Source organism: Eutrema salsugineum, unplaced genomic scaffold, assembly GCF_000478725.1.
Source record: "Eutrema salsugineum unplaced genomic scaffold, Eutsalg1_0 scaffold_15, whole genome shotgun sequence".
In the NCBI taxonomy this organism is placed as follows: Eukaryota; Viridiplantae; Streptophyta; class Magnoliopsida; order Brassicales; family Brassicaceae; genus Eutrema; species Eutrema salsugineum.
This window is the reverse complement of record NW_006256867.1, coordinates 2,767,679-2,785,047: the sequence shown is the minus strand read 5'-3', so window position 1 is coordinate 2,785,047 and position 17,369 is coordinate 2,767,679. Positions and strand designations below refer to the sequence as shown.

General features: G+C 33.5%; 2 protein-coding genes and 1 long non-coding RNA gene across 3 annotated transcripts; 2 read left to right on the top strand and 1 right to left on the bottom strand.

Annotated features, from left to right (window-relative positions):
• The first annotated feature begins 2,874 nt into the window (after nucleotides 1–2,874).
• LOC112088002 lies at nucleotides 2,875–3,999 on the top strand. The gene has a single exon (XM_024158151.1). The coding sequence runs from the start codon at nucleotides 2,875–2,877 to the stop codon at nucleotides 3,997–3,999; it is 1,125 nt and encodes a 374-aa protein (XP_024013919.1).
• A 4,261-nt stretch (nucleotides 4,000–8,260) lies between these two features.
• Nucleotides 8,261–10,715, top strand: LOC18021918 (myrosinase 4). The gene is made up of 12 exons (XM_024158445.1): nucleotides 8,261–8,449; nucleotides 8,545–8,605; nucleotides 8,738–8,796; nucleotides 8,899–8,974; nucleotides 9,052–9,129; nucleotides 9,212–9,299; nucleotides 9,402–9,645; nucleotides 9,748–9,866; nucleotides 9,988–10,205; nucleotides 10,292–10,323; nucleotides 10,415–10,505; nucleotides 10,597–10,715. The coding sequence occupies exons 1-12, from the start codon at nucleotides 8,261–8,263 to the stop codon at nucleotides 10,713–10,715; spliced, it is 1,374 nt and encodes a 457-aa protein (XP_024014213.1).
• A 2,170-nt stretch (nucleotides 10,716–12,885) lies between these two features.
• On the bottom strand, nucleotides 12,886–14,322 carry LOC112088249. The gene is made up of 5 exons (XR_002900421.1): nucleotides 14,268–14,322; nucleotides 14,014–14,136; nucleotides 13,859–13,939; nucleotides 13,440–13,550; nucleotides 12,886–13,223 (listed from the first exon to the last, which is right to left on the bottom strand). It is a non-coding gene; the product is annotated as an uncharacterized LOC112088249 (long non-coding RNA).
• Nucleotides 14,323–17,369: the final 3,047 nt, after the last annotated feature.

Below are 17,369 nucleotides of genomic sequence, written 5' to 3'. Positions count from 1 at the left end.
TGTTCATATTGAATCTCAACCTTCACCACCGTCTTATTAATGAAGTAAGCAACTGCAACAACATATATGATTTCACACATTTAGTATATCACCTTCGAAACATACATATGACAAATATTGAAGACACGAAGAAACAGCTCCAGCTTTTTACCAACAAATCCAATATAAACCAAAAGAATGGACAGGAAAAGGCAATCTGGTTTTGTCTTACTATCTATAATCACAACATACAAACAACTATTATATAAAAGATGGAAGAGGCTCTCTCCAAGGATTGACATTTAGCATTTGAGAACCAATAAAAACTTAATATTTATTCTCTTTGTTAATGTATTTTCAAACTATTATATATATATATATATATATATATATATAATTAACAATTTCATCTGATTGTTATCATGGTAAAAAATAATATAAAAATAATATAAAATAAATTCAAATTTAATTTAAATATCATATATGTAGACAATAAAAAATAATATATTTTTTTAATTTCATCTTCTTTTTTTACCATGTGATATACTCATTATATTTGAACTAACACAAATAATATATTCACAAAACAATTGAAAACAAAATAAGTAATAAAACTAAAATAAAAATAATAGGTTAAAAAAATTATAAAAACTGAAGAATTTTTTTACAAAAAAATAAGATCTAGAAAATCACCAAACACAAAAGAACATTCATTAAATAATAAAAAAATAACAAATTATCAAAACTAAAGAGAAAATGATAAAAAAAAACAAAACAAAATAAATTAACAAATAAATATAAATTTTATAGAGACATGTGTAACATAGATAAAATCAATGAAAAATATGTGAAAATAAAACATGAAAATAGTAAATTACAAAAGTGAAAATGGTAGAGAGATCGAGATTTTAATGATAAAAGTAAAATAAAATGAATAGAAAAGATTACTAGATAGGATCATCAAAATATATATATATATATATAAAAGAAATCATAAGACAAATCAAAAGTTGAACTAAAAACTAAAAATATAAGTAAACACAAATTAAAATCTGTCCCAACTATTAATTCCTATAAACTATTTAATTTAACTTTAACATGTTACAAACATTAAATCATGAGCATAGCTTAAATCAAATTTAAATTTAATTTAAAACATTATAAGTATAACTTATATCAAATTTTAATTTAATTTAAAACATCATAAATATATGAATAAAAATGATTTCAAATTTTAAGTTCATCTTATCATTTAATTTTTTGTGTCATTTAATCTTCATTTTCGAACTAATAAAGCTAATTTAATCTGAATGCAAAAAAGAAATATGAGACAAAAATAGAAATAATAGGCTAAGCAAGTTTCAAGTACCTAAAGAATACAAAATAAAAAGAAAATAACCACAATACCAAAAATAAAATTCAATAAACAATTGAAAAGATAACAAATTATAAAAATATAGAAAAAAGACAAACCAGAAAAGAAAAAATAATATAACAACAAATAAATCTTTAAAATATTAAAGATATTAAAAATATACGTAAAAAAGATGAAATCACTGATATATATATATATATATGTGTGTGAAAAAAATCTAAAAATGGTTAGAAAGTTATTAAATTAGCACTAAATCGTAATTTAGATAAAAGACTTCGAAAAAACAACAGATGAATAAGATTATTAAAATTATAAATAATAAAATATGTGATGTACAGTTTTATAGACTTTTACAATATCATGAACTTTGACTGATATGAACTCCCAAAGATTGTCACACGCTTGGTCGGATTGAGGTTGATAGATCATTGACTTTAAGATCGTTCCGATGAGAAAGATGCTAAGGCGTGAGACAGGTCTCGAAAATCCTTAGGCCCAATTGCAAAGAAAAGAGTAAACAAGGGGGTGAAACAAGAGAAAAAGTGAACACGCGGTTATGGATGTTAAGGCGTGAGAAAGATTGTTTCCCGAAAGTCCCTAAGCCCCAATAACAACTACGAAATCCCTTTAATCTGTTGTGAACGAAGGCTGCGTCAAACTCGATGAAGAGAGCTTGATAAACCGAAGTGATCTAATGGCTAACTACCAAGAAATCGATAAAGTTCTGAAAGAACATGTTGGTGGTGTACTTCGCACCCCGGTTTAATCCGGTATTAATCGAGACCGGTCGAGAGAGACCTTGGTTTACGAAGGTTGGAATCGAGGTTAAATCGGGTGGGCCGACATACGACTTTCTAAAAGGTCCATTAAAGTTCAATTTACGAAATTGGCAAACTTTCCGAATTTCACGGAGGATTTCCGGAAATATCGAGGAAGAAAATGTTAAATCCCATATCGAGAAGGAAAAGGAAAGTTCTTCTCAAACCGCCTTAGAATTCGTATAAATAGGGAAGGACTTCATTCATTCGAGGCATCCGCAAATCAAAAGCAGAGAGACCTTTGAAGAACTTTGAGATTGTCAACTTTATTTCGAGTTCTCCCTTTGTTAACGAGAACTATGACGACCTCAACTCAAGTTGTATTTTTCCGAACTATCTTCTAATAAAACGAGACTTTCGATTCGAGTATTACTGTTTTACCCCTTAGTGTGATATTATATATCAACAATTGGCGCCGTCTGTGGGGAATTACGGTAATATTCTAAATCTAGCTCGATAAGAAGAAAAAGTTCGGCAATGGCAGACCTAACTGCTTCCGAAACAAGGAGTGGCAACAACGACAACACTCCGGAAGATCCCAACAGAACAGACCCGAACAATACGGGAACTCCAACGAACCAGACCAATTTACCACCACCCGCACCAACAAACTCCGGGCAGTTCGACCAAAACGTCATTTTACAGGCAATAACAGCTCAGTTCTAGGAGATAACAAAACAGAACAATGAACGCTTGGACGTCATGGCGGCCCAAATCGCCGAACTCAGTCAAACGCAAACCTCATTGCGAGGTCGTAACTTAATGGGTGACCTCAACTCAGAAGACAACCCAACTGGAACAGTACGATCTACAGCCTTAGGATCTACTGGCAACCCAGCCACTCAATCCACCTTCAATCGTGACGAAGAATTCGAAGCAACCAGTGCCGCTCCCGAAATCGATCGCGTTATCCAAGAGGCACAAAAAACGCCGTTTACTCCTAGAATCGCTAAAACTCCTGTTCGACATCTTGAGAAGTTAAAACTCAAAACTTACGAAGGAGATTCCGACCCAAAGCACTTTCTGACATCTTTTGGCATCGTCATGAACCACTATCAGTTCCGGACGACAGAAAAAAAAGATGCAGTGAAGTGTCCGTTGTTCGTTGAAAATATCCAAGGAGTCGCTCTCGATTGGTTTAGTCAACTTGAAGCGAACTCCATAAACAGTTTCACCGAACTCTCGACAGCGTTCGTTAAACATTTTTCGATGTTTATCGGGCAGAAGATGCAAAATGCCGAACTATGGCGAATGGTTCAGGGAGAAAACGAGAGTCTCCGCGACTTCATCAAACGTTTCAAGTCAGTTGTCGCCCATTGCACGGTCAGCGACGAGGCCGCCCTCGAGTGTTTGCACAAGGCAACTCGGATTAAGTCATCTTTCCACAAAGCGATCAAACACAACCCACCGCTTACACTTGAGGACGGACTACATCGGTCGAACTCATATATTACAGAGGAGGAAGAGAAGACCGCCTACGATCAGAGCAAATCTTCACAAAAGCAGGTCGACCCAAAAGAGAGACCTAAAAATGACAATAACGAGCCACGTCCGACCTACGACAGAGGATTCGACAATCGACGAAAGTTCGCAAGTAACAATGTCAACTCGGCTCAACCACAGCGACCATGGAACAACAAATGGATTCGCGGTAACGACGATCAAGACGAGACATTGTTCTGCGAATTCCAGAACCGTAAAGGACACAACACCGAAGAATGCCGACACTTGAAAGATTACCTCCTAGAACAATTCAGGAAAGGATTAATTTCGATGGACGATGTTCGCCGAACTCCTTTCCAACGCAACAATGAAAAGCAAGAGTGACCTAATACAGTCACAAACAAAAGGATCCAAGACACCGCTGGTACAACCGAAACAGATAATGTCACATTATTTTAAGAGGAAGGTCGCATTATTACAAAATAAAGGGGAAAGAGCTGGATTTATTTAAAAGAAATAAAAAGGAGTCGGCGAAGTTGCAAGGTAGTGGTCAGCATAATTAAAAGGAAATGGGCTTCAAAAAGTGGACTTGCTGATTGGTCAATTAAGTTAGGTTCCACTAAGCTTTAGAAGAAAATAAAGCAGGTCGGCCATTTTAAGTTGTGATGCTAACAGTTGAAGTCGCCGAACTTAAAAGAAAAACGAACTAAATAAAAAGTTAGAGAGAGAAAATTCTAGAGAGAAGATAGTGCTTTATACCTTGAGTGGTGGGGAACAAGTGAAGAAATGAAAATGAAGGGAAGTATTTATAGAGGATTGAGGCCCGTTAGAAAGCCCGCACTAAATAGAGTCTGTACAAGAAAGCGGTCAAAAGATGGAGGTTGCACCAAGTGGCACAAGGTTAGAGCGATAAGAGATTTTTTCCACCAAGTTATTTCCGGTCTCAATTTAAACCGAGTTAAAAGAGTCCATGAATTTCGCCGAACTCATAAAAAAAAAACTCCTTCGATGAACTGAGGGGGGGGGGGACTTACTGTTGGTGGTGTACTTTGCACCCCCGGTTTAACCCGGTATTAATCGAAACCGGTCCGGAGAGACCTTGGTTTACGAAGGTTGGAATCGAGGTTAAATCGGGTGGGCCGACATACGACTTTCTAGAAGGTCCATTAAAGCCCAATTTACGAAATTGGCCGACTTTCCCGAATTTCACGGAGGATTTCCGGAAATATCGAGGAAGAAAATGTTAAATCCCATATCGAGAAGGAAAAAGAAAGTTCTTCTCAAACCGCCTTAGAATTCGTATAAATAGGGGAGGACTTCATTCATTCGAGGCATCCACAAATCAAGAGCAGAGAGACCTTTGAAGAATTTTGAGATCGTCAACTTTATTTTGAGTCTCCCTTTGTTAACAAAGTCGTCGAAACTACGACGACCTTAACTCAAGTTGTATTTTTCCGAACTATTTTCTAATAAAACGAGACTTTCGATTCGAGTATTACTGTTTTACCCCTTTAGTGTAATATTATATATCAACAGAACAAAAGAGAGAAACTCGAAATTTAATTGAAAAAAAGATGTGTCCAAAATGACAAGTACAATTCGCTTATATAGAAGTGTAGGCAAACCATCGGTCATGCTTAGGAAATGATAAAAAACAATAAATAAAGTTAAAGAAACAATAAAACGGTTTGAATAACGATTCGGCTCCCTTGACTGGCTCTTCGCATACTCAGCCGAATCGGACTCTTGAACTCCCGTCCCACGAACCAAGCATCGGCTGAACCACGGTCATAAGAATGGTGTGGCCCTTAACCTCGTTAAAACCCCACCCGGTAAACCCATTGGGAAAAACCCAGGTGCAAGAAAAAAGAGTATTAAGGAACACACCTAACCGAGTTAGCAAGTACCTTGGTACGTAAGAACGGTACTGGGACAAGCACCTGGTTCCATGTCTCGGCCCATTCCTTGGTCTCTTAGCTTGATGAGCAAAATCTAGACGGCGTCCGCGAGCTTTCTGGTGCGTGACCGGGTCATTGGGCCGTCTGGTACGACAAGGGCCGTCTCGGAAACCTCCTCTTCGACCTGTGGTTTTTCCTCGCGGTCCATGATCATATCATTTACATCCATTAATTTTTTTTATAATTTTTTTGTAAATTGCCATAACAATAATTAAAAAATGATAAATATATAATATGAAAATTTTCTAGGTATTATCAATGTTTAAAATTGCGCTAGACGCTAGTTGGACGTTGGAGTTGGGCCTAGCACTAGCTAAAAAATTAGAGGTTAATAAATAATTGATCAATGATTAGTTTTAAGGTTTTTAATAAAATATTTATTTAATATCAAAATAATCAAATTTTGCTGTAATATATTAAATATCTTTGTAGCACAGTTGTTAATTTATATGCATGATGACAACACTGGTGGGGTTCAAATCTCTTTTATGTTTATAGCTTTTTTTTAGTAAATATATCAATAATATATAAGAGCAAAATAATAAATTGCCATAATTTTTTCTCCAACGTCAATTAGGTTTTTGCAAACCAATGTGGCCGACAAGAGCTTTTTAGCTAGTTTTCCATCAGTTTGATCTTAAATTAACCTGCGCTTGAGAATTCAATAGTTCATTTGGCATCCAATTTCATATATCGAGCCAAATATTCTGCACAACAATTTTTTTCCCGATTTTTCCTCTGATTTTGGTATAATCGCGGGGGAGGTCTACCGCCTAGCGTTTAACCGGCGCCTAAGCGTCCTCCGCGGCCGACTTTTCGAACACAGGGTATTATATATATTATATATATATATATTATTGAAATTCATTCTTTTAAATAATTTTGTTTATTAGTAGTTACTAACAAATCAACTTTGTTTCGTGTTTTAATCTGAATATTTTTTTTTATTGGAAATAAAAAATAATAGCATTTTGTTACGATGAATAGACCATCCATTACAAATGACTCAAAAAAAAATAAAACATATACAAATCCTAAAAGTTGTCTAGTTACATGTTAGCAGTTTTGAGAGGGGAGTGGAATGCAGAACCAAAGGTAGAGCACGGTTTTAGGGATCGATCAGGGTGTTCATTCCGGAAAAAGGAGGCACGGTTGCGAAAGAGTTTATCCCATCTGAGAAATAGAATAAAAATCGACAGCCTGTCATTAGAAATATTTTTTCACGTTATATTTTGTATAATGATAAGAATCATTACGACATGAAGAGTGATGCGAATGAATGAGTGGCGACCACTTAAAGACTCGATCCCAATCTGATGGAAAATAAAACTGTCTCATCCGAGCCATATATAGCAGCCGATCATACGAGATTAGAAAACTAACATATGAGAATAGATTAATAGCACCAAGAAGGGAGGAGGTGTTTCTTGTGTTGTCCCACGCTGCTAGACGATCTCGTGTTGGATTACAGTTGACGGTAAAAAGCCAGGTCGTGAACTTGTATTTCAGAATAGTAACTCCATGCAGGACCAAACTAAAACTATATACTCAATTGAGGGTTTTAAAGTCACAAAGAGTTCCAAAAATAACGTCCATTTAATAAAAATTGTACGTTATGAACCATCCACAATCCAGAAGGGTTTATTCTATGCTTCCAACATAGTTATCGAGAGGAGAGAAGTTTGAAGGCTAATCTTGCGTGAGGAATCAGCTCCCAAACATTTGAGACATGCGAGTAGTAAGGAATACCAAGTATGGAGAGACCACCTACATTGATGTTACCAATAGACAGCGTTGGCATCTTGGACCAGAATTTGGTGCTCTTCCCATTGCTAATCAGACGGTTTAATCAAGTGGCACTTTTTAAAGTACTCACAAACCGTTTTATATTGACATTTTTGGATTTACTCATTTCTAATGAAGGTTTACCTTTTAGAAATAATCAAAAGTTTTTTTTTTGAAATATTTAACTAGTGGCAATATTTTGTATTCTTATATTTTCAATACCAGCATATCATGTATACGTTATAATATTTTATCATAACTAAAAAAAAACACAGGGTTTGAAGTTTTGTATTTGTTACTCGCAGCAATGAGACAAGTCATATTTTGCTTATGGAAAAGAGGTTGCTGCATTCATCAGTAATATAGATTACAACTTGTATATAATGTAAGCTAAAGGAGAAGGGGCACGGAAATTAAATTTAAAAATCCTTACCAATTATCGAATTTACATGTAAATGGTAATTTGTGTTGAGTTTCAATAAACCATGCATATATTAAATTATAATTGAGGAACATATATTCTTACGCAGAAGTGTACAGGTATATATCGTGTGAAGCTCTATATACGTAAGAGAAATATGATGCATGACGTAAAACTCCAAGCTATATTGTCTAATTTGTTTATTAGGGATAACTCGGTTTTTGATTAGAAATGTTATTATTTATTAAAGAAAAGGAGTAGACAGCGAGGTGGAGAACATGCACGGAGGATCAATTAAATGCAAATGTACGTAACGAGCTTACTTGAATTTCCATGCACATTTCCCATGCACTCAAACCCTTGTATATAAACCCCTCCAAGTTCATCATTTAATCATCATCAAATTAAAACCCTACAATCTATCAGCGAAAGCAAATGAGAAACTAGAAACCATAGACAACAAAATACAAAACTCAAAACCATGGCCATTCCAAAAGCTTACTACTCTTTAGCCATCCTTGTCATTCTCTTTGCCGTTACGAGTTGCCAAAATGTCTGCAATCCAGCATGCAAGGCTAAAGAACCCTTCAACTGCGACAATATTCTTACATTCAACCGAACTGGATTCCCAAAGAATTTCACTTTTGGTGCGGCTACTTCTGCATACCAGGTATATAGATACATCTTCATCATGGTATAAGGCTTTTGGCTATCGATTTCTAGCTAGACCGAATCACTTTTTATATGATATATTTGTTCTACCAGATAGAGGGTGCTGCACATAGAGCACTCAATGGATGGGACTATTTCACTCATAGATATCCAGGTCATTTTTTTTTTTTGAACGACTATCCAGGTCATTTGTTACCCGTATTATTAACTGCTCGTCCATGTATTAAAAAGTGTACAAATATTAGAAAGAACTGGTCATGCTCATATTCCGGTTTGCTATGTACAGAAAAAGTTCCAGATCGTAGTTCTGGAGACCTTGCTTGTGATTCGTATGATCTTTACAAGGTGAGCGGCTTTCAATTACGAATGTCTTGTGTGTAGATATGGTATTTGTTCCATTTCCAAAATGTAATTTAACTCTGGAACTTTCATATATAACATGAACAGGAGGATGTCAAATTACTAAAAAGAATGAATGCTCAAGCATACCGACTCTCGATAGCTTGGTCAAGGGTCTTACCAAGTAAATATATAAGAAAAAAACATACTTATCTCTTATTTTTTCTTCAAGGCTTGATCTAATTGTAAAACTAATCTTAGAGGGAAGACTGACTGGAGGAATCGACGAGAATGGGATAACATACTACAACAATCTCATTAACGAGTTAAAAGCAAATGGTAAATCCCAAATTTAGATACTTAATCATACAATTTTCAACGTTTTAAAGTGATATAAACATTTAACTTAACGTGAATACAGGCATAGAACCATATGTGACTATATTTCACTGGGATGTTCCCCAAACTTTAGAAGACGAATACGGAGGCTTCTTAAGCCCACGTATAGTGTAAGTGCATTAACTAAACTTTAATTCTAAACTTATGTCTTCTTATCCTTAATTACATAACATCTGATCTATCTAAATCTAATATATGTGATACATGAACAGGGAAGACTACAAAAACTATGCTGAGCTTCTATTTCAAAGATTCGGAGACAGAATCAAATTTTGGATCACTTTAAACCAGCCTTACTCTCTCGCAAGCAAAGGTTATGGAGATGGATCGTATCCACCAGGACGGTGCACTGACTGTGAATTTGGAGGAGATTCAGGAACCGAACCTTATATAGTTGCACATCACCAACTTCTGGCTCATGCAGAAGCTGTATCTTTGTACCGAAGAAGATATCAGGTTCATATACACAATCTATCCTGATTATTTTTTGATCGAGAACAGTTCAATTTTTATGTGGTATATTCATTGTCTATAATCTAAAATTATCTATGCATGCAGAAATTCCAAGGTGGTAAGATTGGAACAACCCTGATCGGAAGATGGTTCACCCCATTAAACGAAACTAGCATTCTCGACAAGGCCGCTGCAAAACGAGCATTCGATTTCTTCGTCGGATGGTATATATACTCTCACCTAATTGATTCTCAAATCACTTATATATACACACATCTATAAAATTACATACGAAATATTTTTCTAAAACCTTTGTAACCAACATATCTACTTTGCAATATGAAGGTTCTTGGATCCATTGGTGTACGGAGACTATCCAAAGATAATGCAAGAGATTGTTGGAGATAGATTGCCTAAATTCACAAGTCAAGAATCAGCTTTAGTTAGAGGATCACTTGATTTTCTAGGGTTGAACTATTACGTTACACAATATGCGACCGATGCATCTCCTTCTATTCCGACTCAACCTAATGTCTTAACCGATCCACGAGTTACTATCGGATGTACGTAAAAATTTTGTGCATATTTCTTATATAGTTTAGACATATTAATTTACTAAACTCATTTTTCTCTAATATATTGGTTACAGTTTATCGCAATGGAGTACCTATTGGTGTTCAGGTTAGCATCACCTTAAATTTGGAATATATATAATTTATATTTAGAGGACTACAACTACAACATTTATATGAGTCTCTCTCTCCATCTACAGGCACCAAGCTTCGTCTACTATCCTCCAGGGTTCCGCCAGATTCTAAATTACATCAAAAACAACTACAAAAACCCACTTACCTACATCACCGTACTTATTACACATCATACCAATTACCACACGTACTTATTAACCAATAAAAACCTTTTATATGTGTTTGATTTTACAATCTTGTGTTATTTTTTCAGGAGTTGCTGATCTTGATTTGGGAAACTTAACACTGGCAAATGCTCTTGCCGATAAAGGGCGAATTCAAAATCATTGCAGCCATCTTTCGTGTCTCAAATGCTCCATCGAGTGAGTTATAATATATGATTCCTACTTTATTTCATATATTATATACTTCTTTTGAGAAGTATGAATTTCAAGACGCCAACATTATTTAACATATATATTATAGGGATGGATGCAACGTAGGAGGATATTTTGCATGGTCATTGATGGACAATTACGAATTTGGAAATGGTTACACTCTCCGGTTTGGTATGAATTGGGTCAATTTCACTAATCCTGCTCATCGAAGAGAAAAGGATTCTGGCAAATGGTTCTCTAAATTCATCGATAACAACAATAATTAAGGGAAGTGCTATGTATAAATAAAAATTCCATGTATCAAACCTTGAATCTAATAACAATTGTACTATATATATATATATAATATGTAATGTTTATTTTATTTTTTTTATTAATCAATGCTAATGTGCTGTGTATGTGTAGTATTCAAACTTAAAAGTATATTATATATGGAGCTTGTATTATTCTTAATTCTCGGTCAATTCATACATAACATAAAACTTAAAAGTATATTATATATATGGAGCTTGTATTAATCTTATTTTATACTCTTGCAAAGCATAACTTCTCAAAACTGTTAAACTTGGTCCAATTTGATATAGTTACCATGTTTGTATAACATAAGAGCCAGCCAAAAGAAGTAACGCCTGATTTCATAGCATAATTAGAAAGATTCTGTTTATTCGAGCAGCAAATGATCGTAAGTTCAGAATATGGTGAGAGTATATTTTGCGATATTTTCTTAAAAAATAAACCATTATTATCAGTTATCACTTTTTGTGGATTGGATGTTGTCAAGCTACAAAATTGTGAAAGAGCTTTCCTATTCATAACGTTGATACGGCAGCGCCTTATATAACAGAAATTGAATTAACTTAAAACGTCGGGCCTGATTGATTATGGCTATAGCTTTATATTTTTGCTGTAGAATTTAGGTCCTAAGTTTTTTTTTTTTTGGCTGTAGATTTTAATGCTCTAGGATTCTGGCTGTAGGTTTAAAAAAAAATTAAGGGCGAGTTGCTTTTATAATGTACTAGATGAGTATCCGCGCAATGCGCGGCTTTCTTTTTCAAATTATTTTATACCTTTTATTGTTTTGTGGTTTTATTTTCTTTTTCATTTTGTATATATCATTGTTTTTATTCCCATTGTTTATATCTTTAGATAGACTAATAGTACTTTTTTGTTTTGTTCTTTGTTATGTAACTGAAAGTTAAGATATACGTACATTGAGTTTTTTTGTTCAGACTGTAAATGAATGATTAGATATAGAAGAATTATTGCCATCTACTGTGTTTTGTCTGTCTTTTTCTTCTTCTTTGAGGGTTTTAGTTAAGGTCGAAATAGCCAAATCAAATTATACTGCATATATATGCACATCTAATTTTCAGCAACTCAGTCACCCTGCAAGGATCAAGTGACTACCCCTTCTTTATTTTGTTCTCTTCTCAGTGATAAGAAAGTTATTAAGAAAGCATCACAACTGGTCAAAACTAATACGTTTGAAGAGGTCTTTCCTTTATACATTTTGAAGAGGTCTTTCCTTTACACATTTATTACAAATTTTTGTAAAATAAGAAAACATGATTTTTTTTCTACATTTGCCAACACAAAGAAGAGAGACAAAATCACTAAAACGCAAGAAGGTGATAATTTGAGGATATAACATTTTACCAGGGGAAGGATTTGTACATAGAGAGGTGTTTGAATTACCATACTACTAACACTTTTCCAATGACTATGTGATCACACTAAACATAACCTCTTCCATGAGTGGATTTTTCTGATACGGAAGCTTCTTCGCTAATGCTGCCTCAATGTGAACAACCATTAGTTTCTAGTCAAAGACACCCAAATACTCAGGCAAATCTATATTAAAGACAGCAAATCCAAGATAATTAGTGAATTACTACCACTTCATAGCTTCTCTCTTTCCATACATACTTAACTAAGAGCTTTTCAGTGATGATGGTAATTCAAATTATTCCAATTGTTTATAACTCTAAATATTCCATACTACATCAAAACTCGAGCTATTAATGAATAGTAAAACGAGCAGCATTTGAGAGGATATACCAGTGTCTAGAGACATAAGAATTGAGTGAAGACATGTCTCCAATAATAAACATAAGATTTATGAAACAATCATAGTGATGAAGAGATCTACTAAAGCACATTCAACAGCAAAATCCCTTGAAACAGAATTAGAGACGTAGCTGAATTGAAGGTTTTAGGAAGAAAAAAATAGAAATCAAATGAGAAATGGACCAGATATGTTAGAAGGAGATTGTTAGTGAGTATAGAGGACGTCTCAAACCGTGAGACCCAAACTTAGGCAAATGTGAGTTTTTTCGTTTGCCTTTTTAGTGGATATCTGATTTTTTCAACCTTTATTGTTTCCTCCTAATCCAGTACTAAAATTGATGTCTTCGTCCTACTCCAACACCGCCGAGCCACTGCTAGAAGCTGCCACCACAGTCATTGTTTTCCTCACAGCAAAGCTCCTTGTTTGGAACTGAAATAGATGAGCTTACTTAATAATCATTCAACTGAAATCAGATTCAAAGAAGGAAAGACTGGAATTTTTCAGGAAAGTAGGAGAAGCGACAATGGGGGAATGGCTTGAACACTCGCACATAGCCCTCTTTCTTTCTTTGCCTATCTAATCAGGTGGACTTGTCAAATTTTACAAACCTAAGATTTTGATGAAGAGAGAGAGATGAGACAAGACCTGTATTATTTGTTAACCTCCCTACACGGCTACACGATTGAGAAGAACAAGAAGTCTCCATCTATATGGTGAATTCCTTCTCCTTCGATTCCAATCCCTTCATCAGTCGATCTAGGGTAGGTCAGATTTTTTTGGGAAAAGAAAATCAGAAACATAGAAAATAAATAGACAATCTACAACTAACAGACCTTATCCATCACTCAAATCTGCATGCTTTTAAGGTCTAGAAGATTGATCCATTTTATATACAGTTACAAATTACGAAGCCAAACATTGTAATGATTAGTGCTTTTGAATGATTCTACCTAGAACTGTCTACAATTGAGAAACTGCCATTAAGGTTCAGACAATCGAAAGCAGAATTTTGAAGACGCAAGAAATTTTAAATCGAAATACAATTCAGGGAATGGGAGAAAGACCTGATGCCTTCGATATAAGGAGACATACGCATGATGTTAATAATTATCATCAAATACCGATCCATCTCTTAGCTTGGTCAACTGCTTTGGCTATAAAATTAGCGAGAATCAAAAAAATCTAACAGAGAAAAGTAAAGCGTGGTATTAATAATTACCAACTGGAAATCATTTCGGAGGAGCCTCCATCGATCGCTGATTGTCGAGATGTTCACCAGGCGGTAACGGCTATATACTTGGTGTGGAGCGTGAAAGGATGGTGGGGTTTTGGAGGATGGACACTTTACACAAACAAACAATCAGATGCGAGGATCTATAGATCGATCGACCCAATATGAAAATTAAAAAACGATGAACAAAGTAAAATAAATGGAAAAGAGAAGGAATGAAAGATATGGAGTTCAGGAATCACCTGAAGAAGAAACCACGCGAAGGAAGAGGACAACGCCCAAGTGCAGAAAGATTTTTATATTCCTAAGCAACTAAAACGACGGGAGACGGTGAGTTTCATTTGTTTCCAAATCGTAACGTCACAGAGAATAAGAGACGACGAGAATGTTGCTTTTTTTTAAAGGTGGACAGGTGTCACTCTCACAGATGCTGACGTGTCGAAAATCTGGAGAGAGTTTTTCCTCTTTTATATATAAGATTTTCAATTAACACTTGTCCCTTTAATATTTTCTATTTTTTGATCATTTTTTTACATAGTTGCCCTTTTAAATCAATTATGGTAGTTGTAATAATAAATAAAATCAAAATTATTCTTTAAAAATTTTAGAAATACCTAAAAAGGAAATCAAAATATTTTCGGATATCATTTAAGGAAATAAAATATTAAAAAATATATTTTTATTAATTCATTCTGCCCATGGTAGAATGTGTGTTATATGTTCTACGTCTATGTAGAATCCAATTTCTATACTTTTTTATATATTCTACCAGCTTGTAGAATTCATTTTCTATAGATCTTTATATATTCTACCGATTAGTAGAAAACGTTATATGTTACATATATTCTACATTAATGTAGATTACAAGATCTACTGAATAGACTATATTCTACATGTTAGAATTTTACTAAATACACAAGGTTCTACATTCTCATAGAATATTAATTCTACTTATTAGACCAGGTTCTACGTTATTGTAAAACAGTTCTTCTACATATGATCTTCATTCTACATTAACTTAGAATACAACTTCTACCAAAATTTGAGAAAATTGAGGAAATTAGTTTATACCCATTCAAAAATCTTTTAATTTTATTTTTTCCACGTTTATTATCTATTTTTTGAGCTTTTTTGTTTCTTTTTTTCTCTGTCATCGTTGTCTTCTTTTCTTCCCCATTGATCAAGCAGATTTAATCCTGATCCAATACCTTATTCATTTTATTGACTAAAAATTTATCATTAAAGTGATTTGAAACCCATAATTAATCCTTAATCCTGATCCAATACCTTATTCTAAAGAGATCCGTCTTAGATTCTCACTTGTGGATTTTTTTAATTGAATAATGTCATGCTGACTATACACCCAGAACTTGGTCACGTACGATTAAGCTTTTCACGTTTTTAAGCATTTTTTATTTTCAAGTTTTTTTTTTTTCACGTTTTCTATCTTTTTTATTTTTCTTATATTTTATTTTTAATTTAAATTTAAATAAATTTATGAATTAAATATTTTTTTTAATTAATAATTTGAAAATTAAGGGATAAAACTGGGTTAACATTAATATAAATAATAAGGGGACAAAAGTTTTTTTAAAAAATACTAAAAGAATAAATCTGGATTTAATTAGCATTATAAAATAAATTCTCCCAAATTAATAAGTAACCTCAAAATATTCTAAACCCAAAATATTATAGAGCATCCATAATAAAAATCTATAAAAATCTTCTAGAGAGTCTTTCACTATTAAAAAAAGAAGAACATAAAAAGAAAAGAGAGATAGTGAAATAAGTTTTTTTTATTTGAGAGATTTTGAGAGACTCATGTAAAACTCTTGAGCTATGTATCTTTTTATTATTGGTTTGATTTTCTTTTTTAAATTAAAATTTAATTAAAAAATGAAATTATATTAGAATACTAATATTATTTTGGTGATAAATTTTGTTATGTTATAAATATTAATATGGATGCCCATTATAAGGTTCATTATTAATATTGTATTTGTCCCACATCGGAAACTTGGAGTGATAGCTAGGTTTTTGTAATATTATATATACCTCACTTTATCTCTGGAATAAGACACAACAATTTTCTCTCCCTCTTGATAACTGATTCACAACTTTTTTTATTTTCTTACAACTGCAGATGGTTTTAGTATTGTAGGTATTTTTCTCTTTGGGGTCCAGAAGAAAATAAAAAGAAAAAAAAACTGTAATGTCAAATAATCTAATATATAAAAGATGAAAGAGGCTCTCTACGAATTGACATTTAGCAATTGAGAGCCAATAAAAAATTAACATTTATTTTCCTTATTAATGCATTTGCAAACTATTATATATATATATATATATAAATCAACCATTTAATCTGATTTTTAATATGGTAAAAAATAAATTATAAAAATAATATAAACTAAATTCAAATTTAATTTAAATATCATATATTTATACATTAAAAATAATATAATTTTTTAAAATTTCATTTTTTTTTTACCATGTGATATACTCATGAGACTGCATTTTTGTATTGTTTTATTAGAATTTGGGATTTGGGATAAAGATGTGCAAATTGGAACAAAAATACTATTTTGGATAAATGCAGACCGTCAGAACTCTCATGGAGAGACAGAGACTTTCTCACCGTCCGATCACCCTCAAAATTGGACAACTTATAGAAGACTCAACCAGCTTTCAAATGCACTTAGTTTGGAGACATTCCAACGGTTGGATCTCAAGATATTCTATTTGTCCCGGAGACACTCGAAGACAGCAGCAAGTCACGCGACCGCGGCCAAGCCTTCATCTCCCACGGTTGCAACACACGCGATCGCGGCCAGGCATCTCCGACCTAAATAGCACATTTCTGAAGCCCAAGTCATTTCCCAGCCTCAATTCCAGAACCCTAGAGACCATGCAGTATTGAAGACTATAAATACTTGTCATTTATGTCGTTTTTAGACATCACCTTTCATATTTTTACAGAAACTCTTTTTCTCAGCCGTTTTTAGATAGAAATGGTCATCCAATAATAAGGGGATCCTTAGGTTCTCTCTCTAGTCTAACATATAAAAGGAGAAGGGGGCTCTCCCACGTTGACACGTCAGCCCCCCTCATTGGTCCATTTAAGTTTGTTTTTCCACATCAACATTTAATATAAAAATAAATCATTAAACAACATCAATATATATAAATTACTTAATTTACATTTAACTATGTTAAATTAAAATTAAAGCAGAAATTTAGAATAAATAAAATTCAAATTTATTAAAATATAATGATTATGTTTTAATTTTTTTGTTTATGATTTAATCATCTTTAAACTACAAAAATACGTCAATCAATAAAAA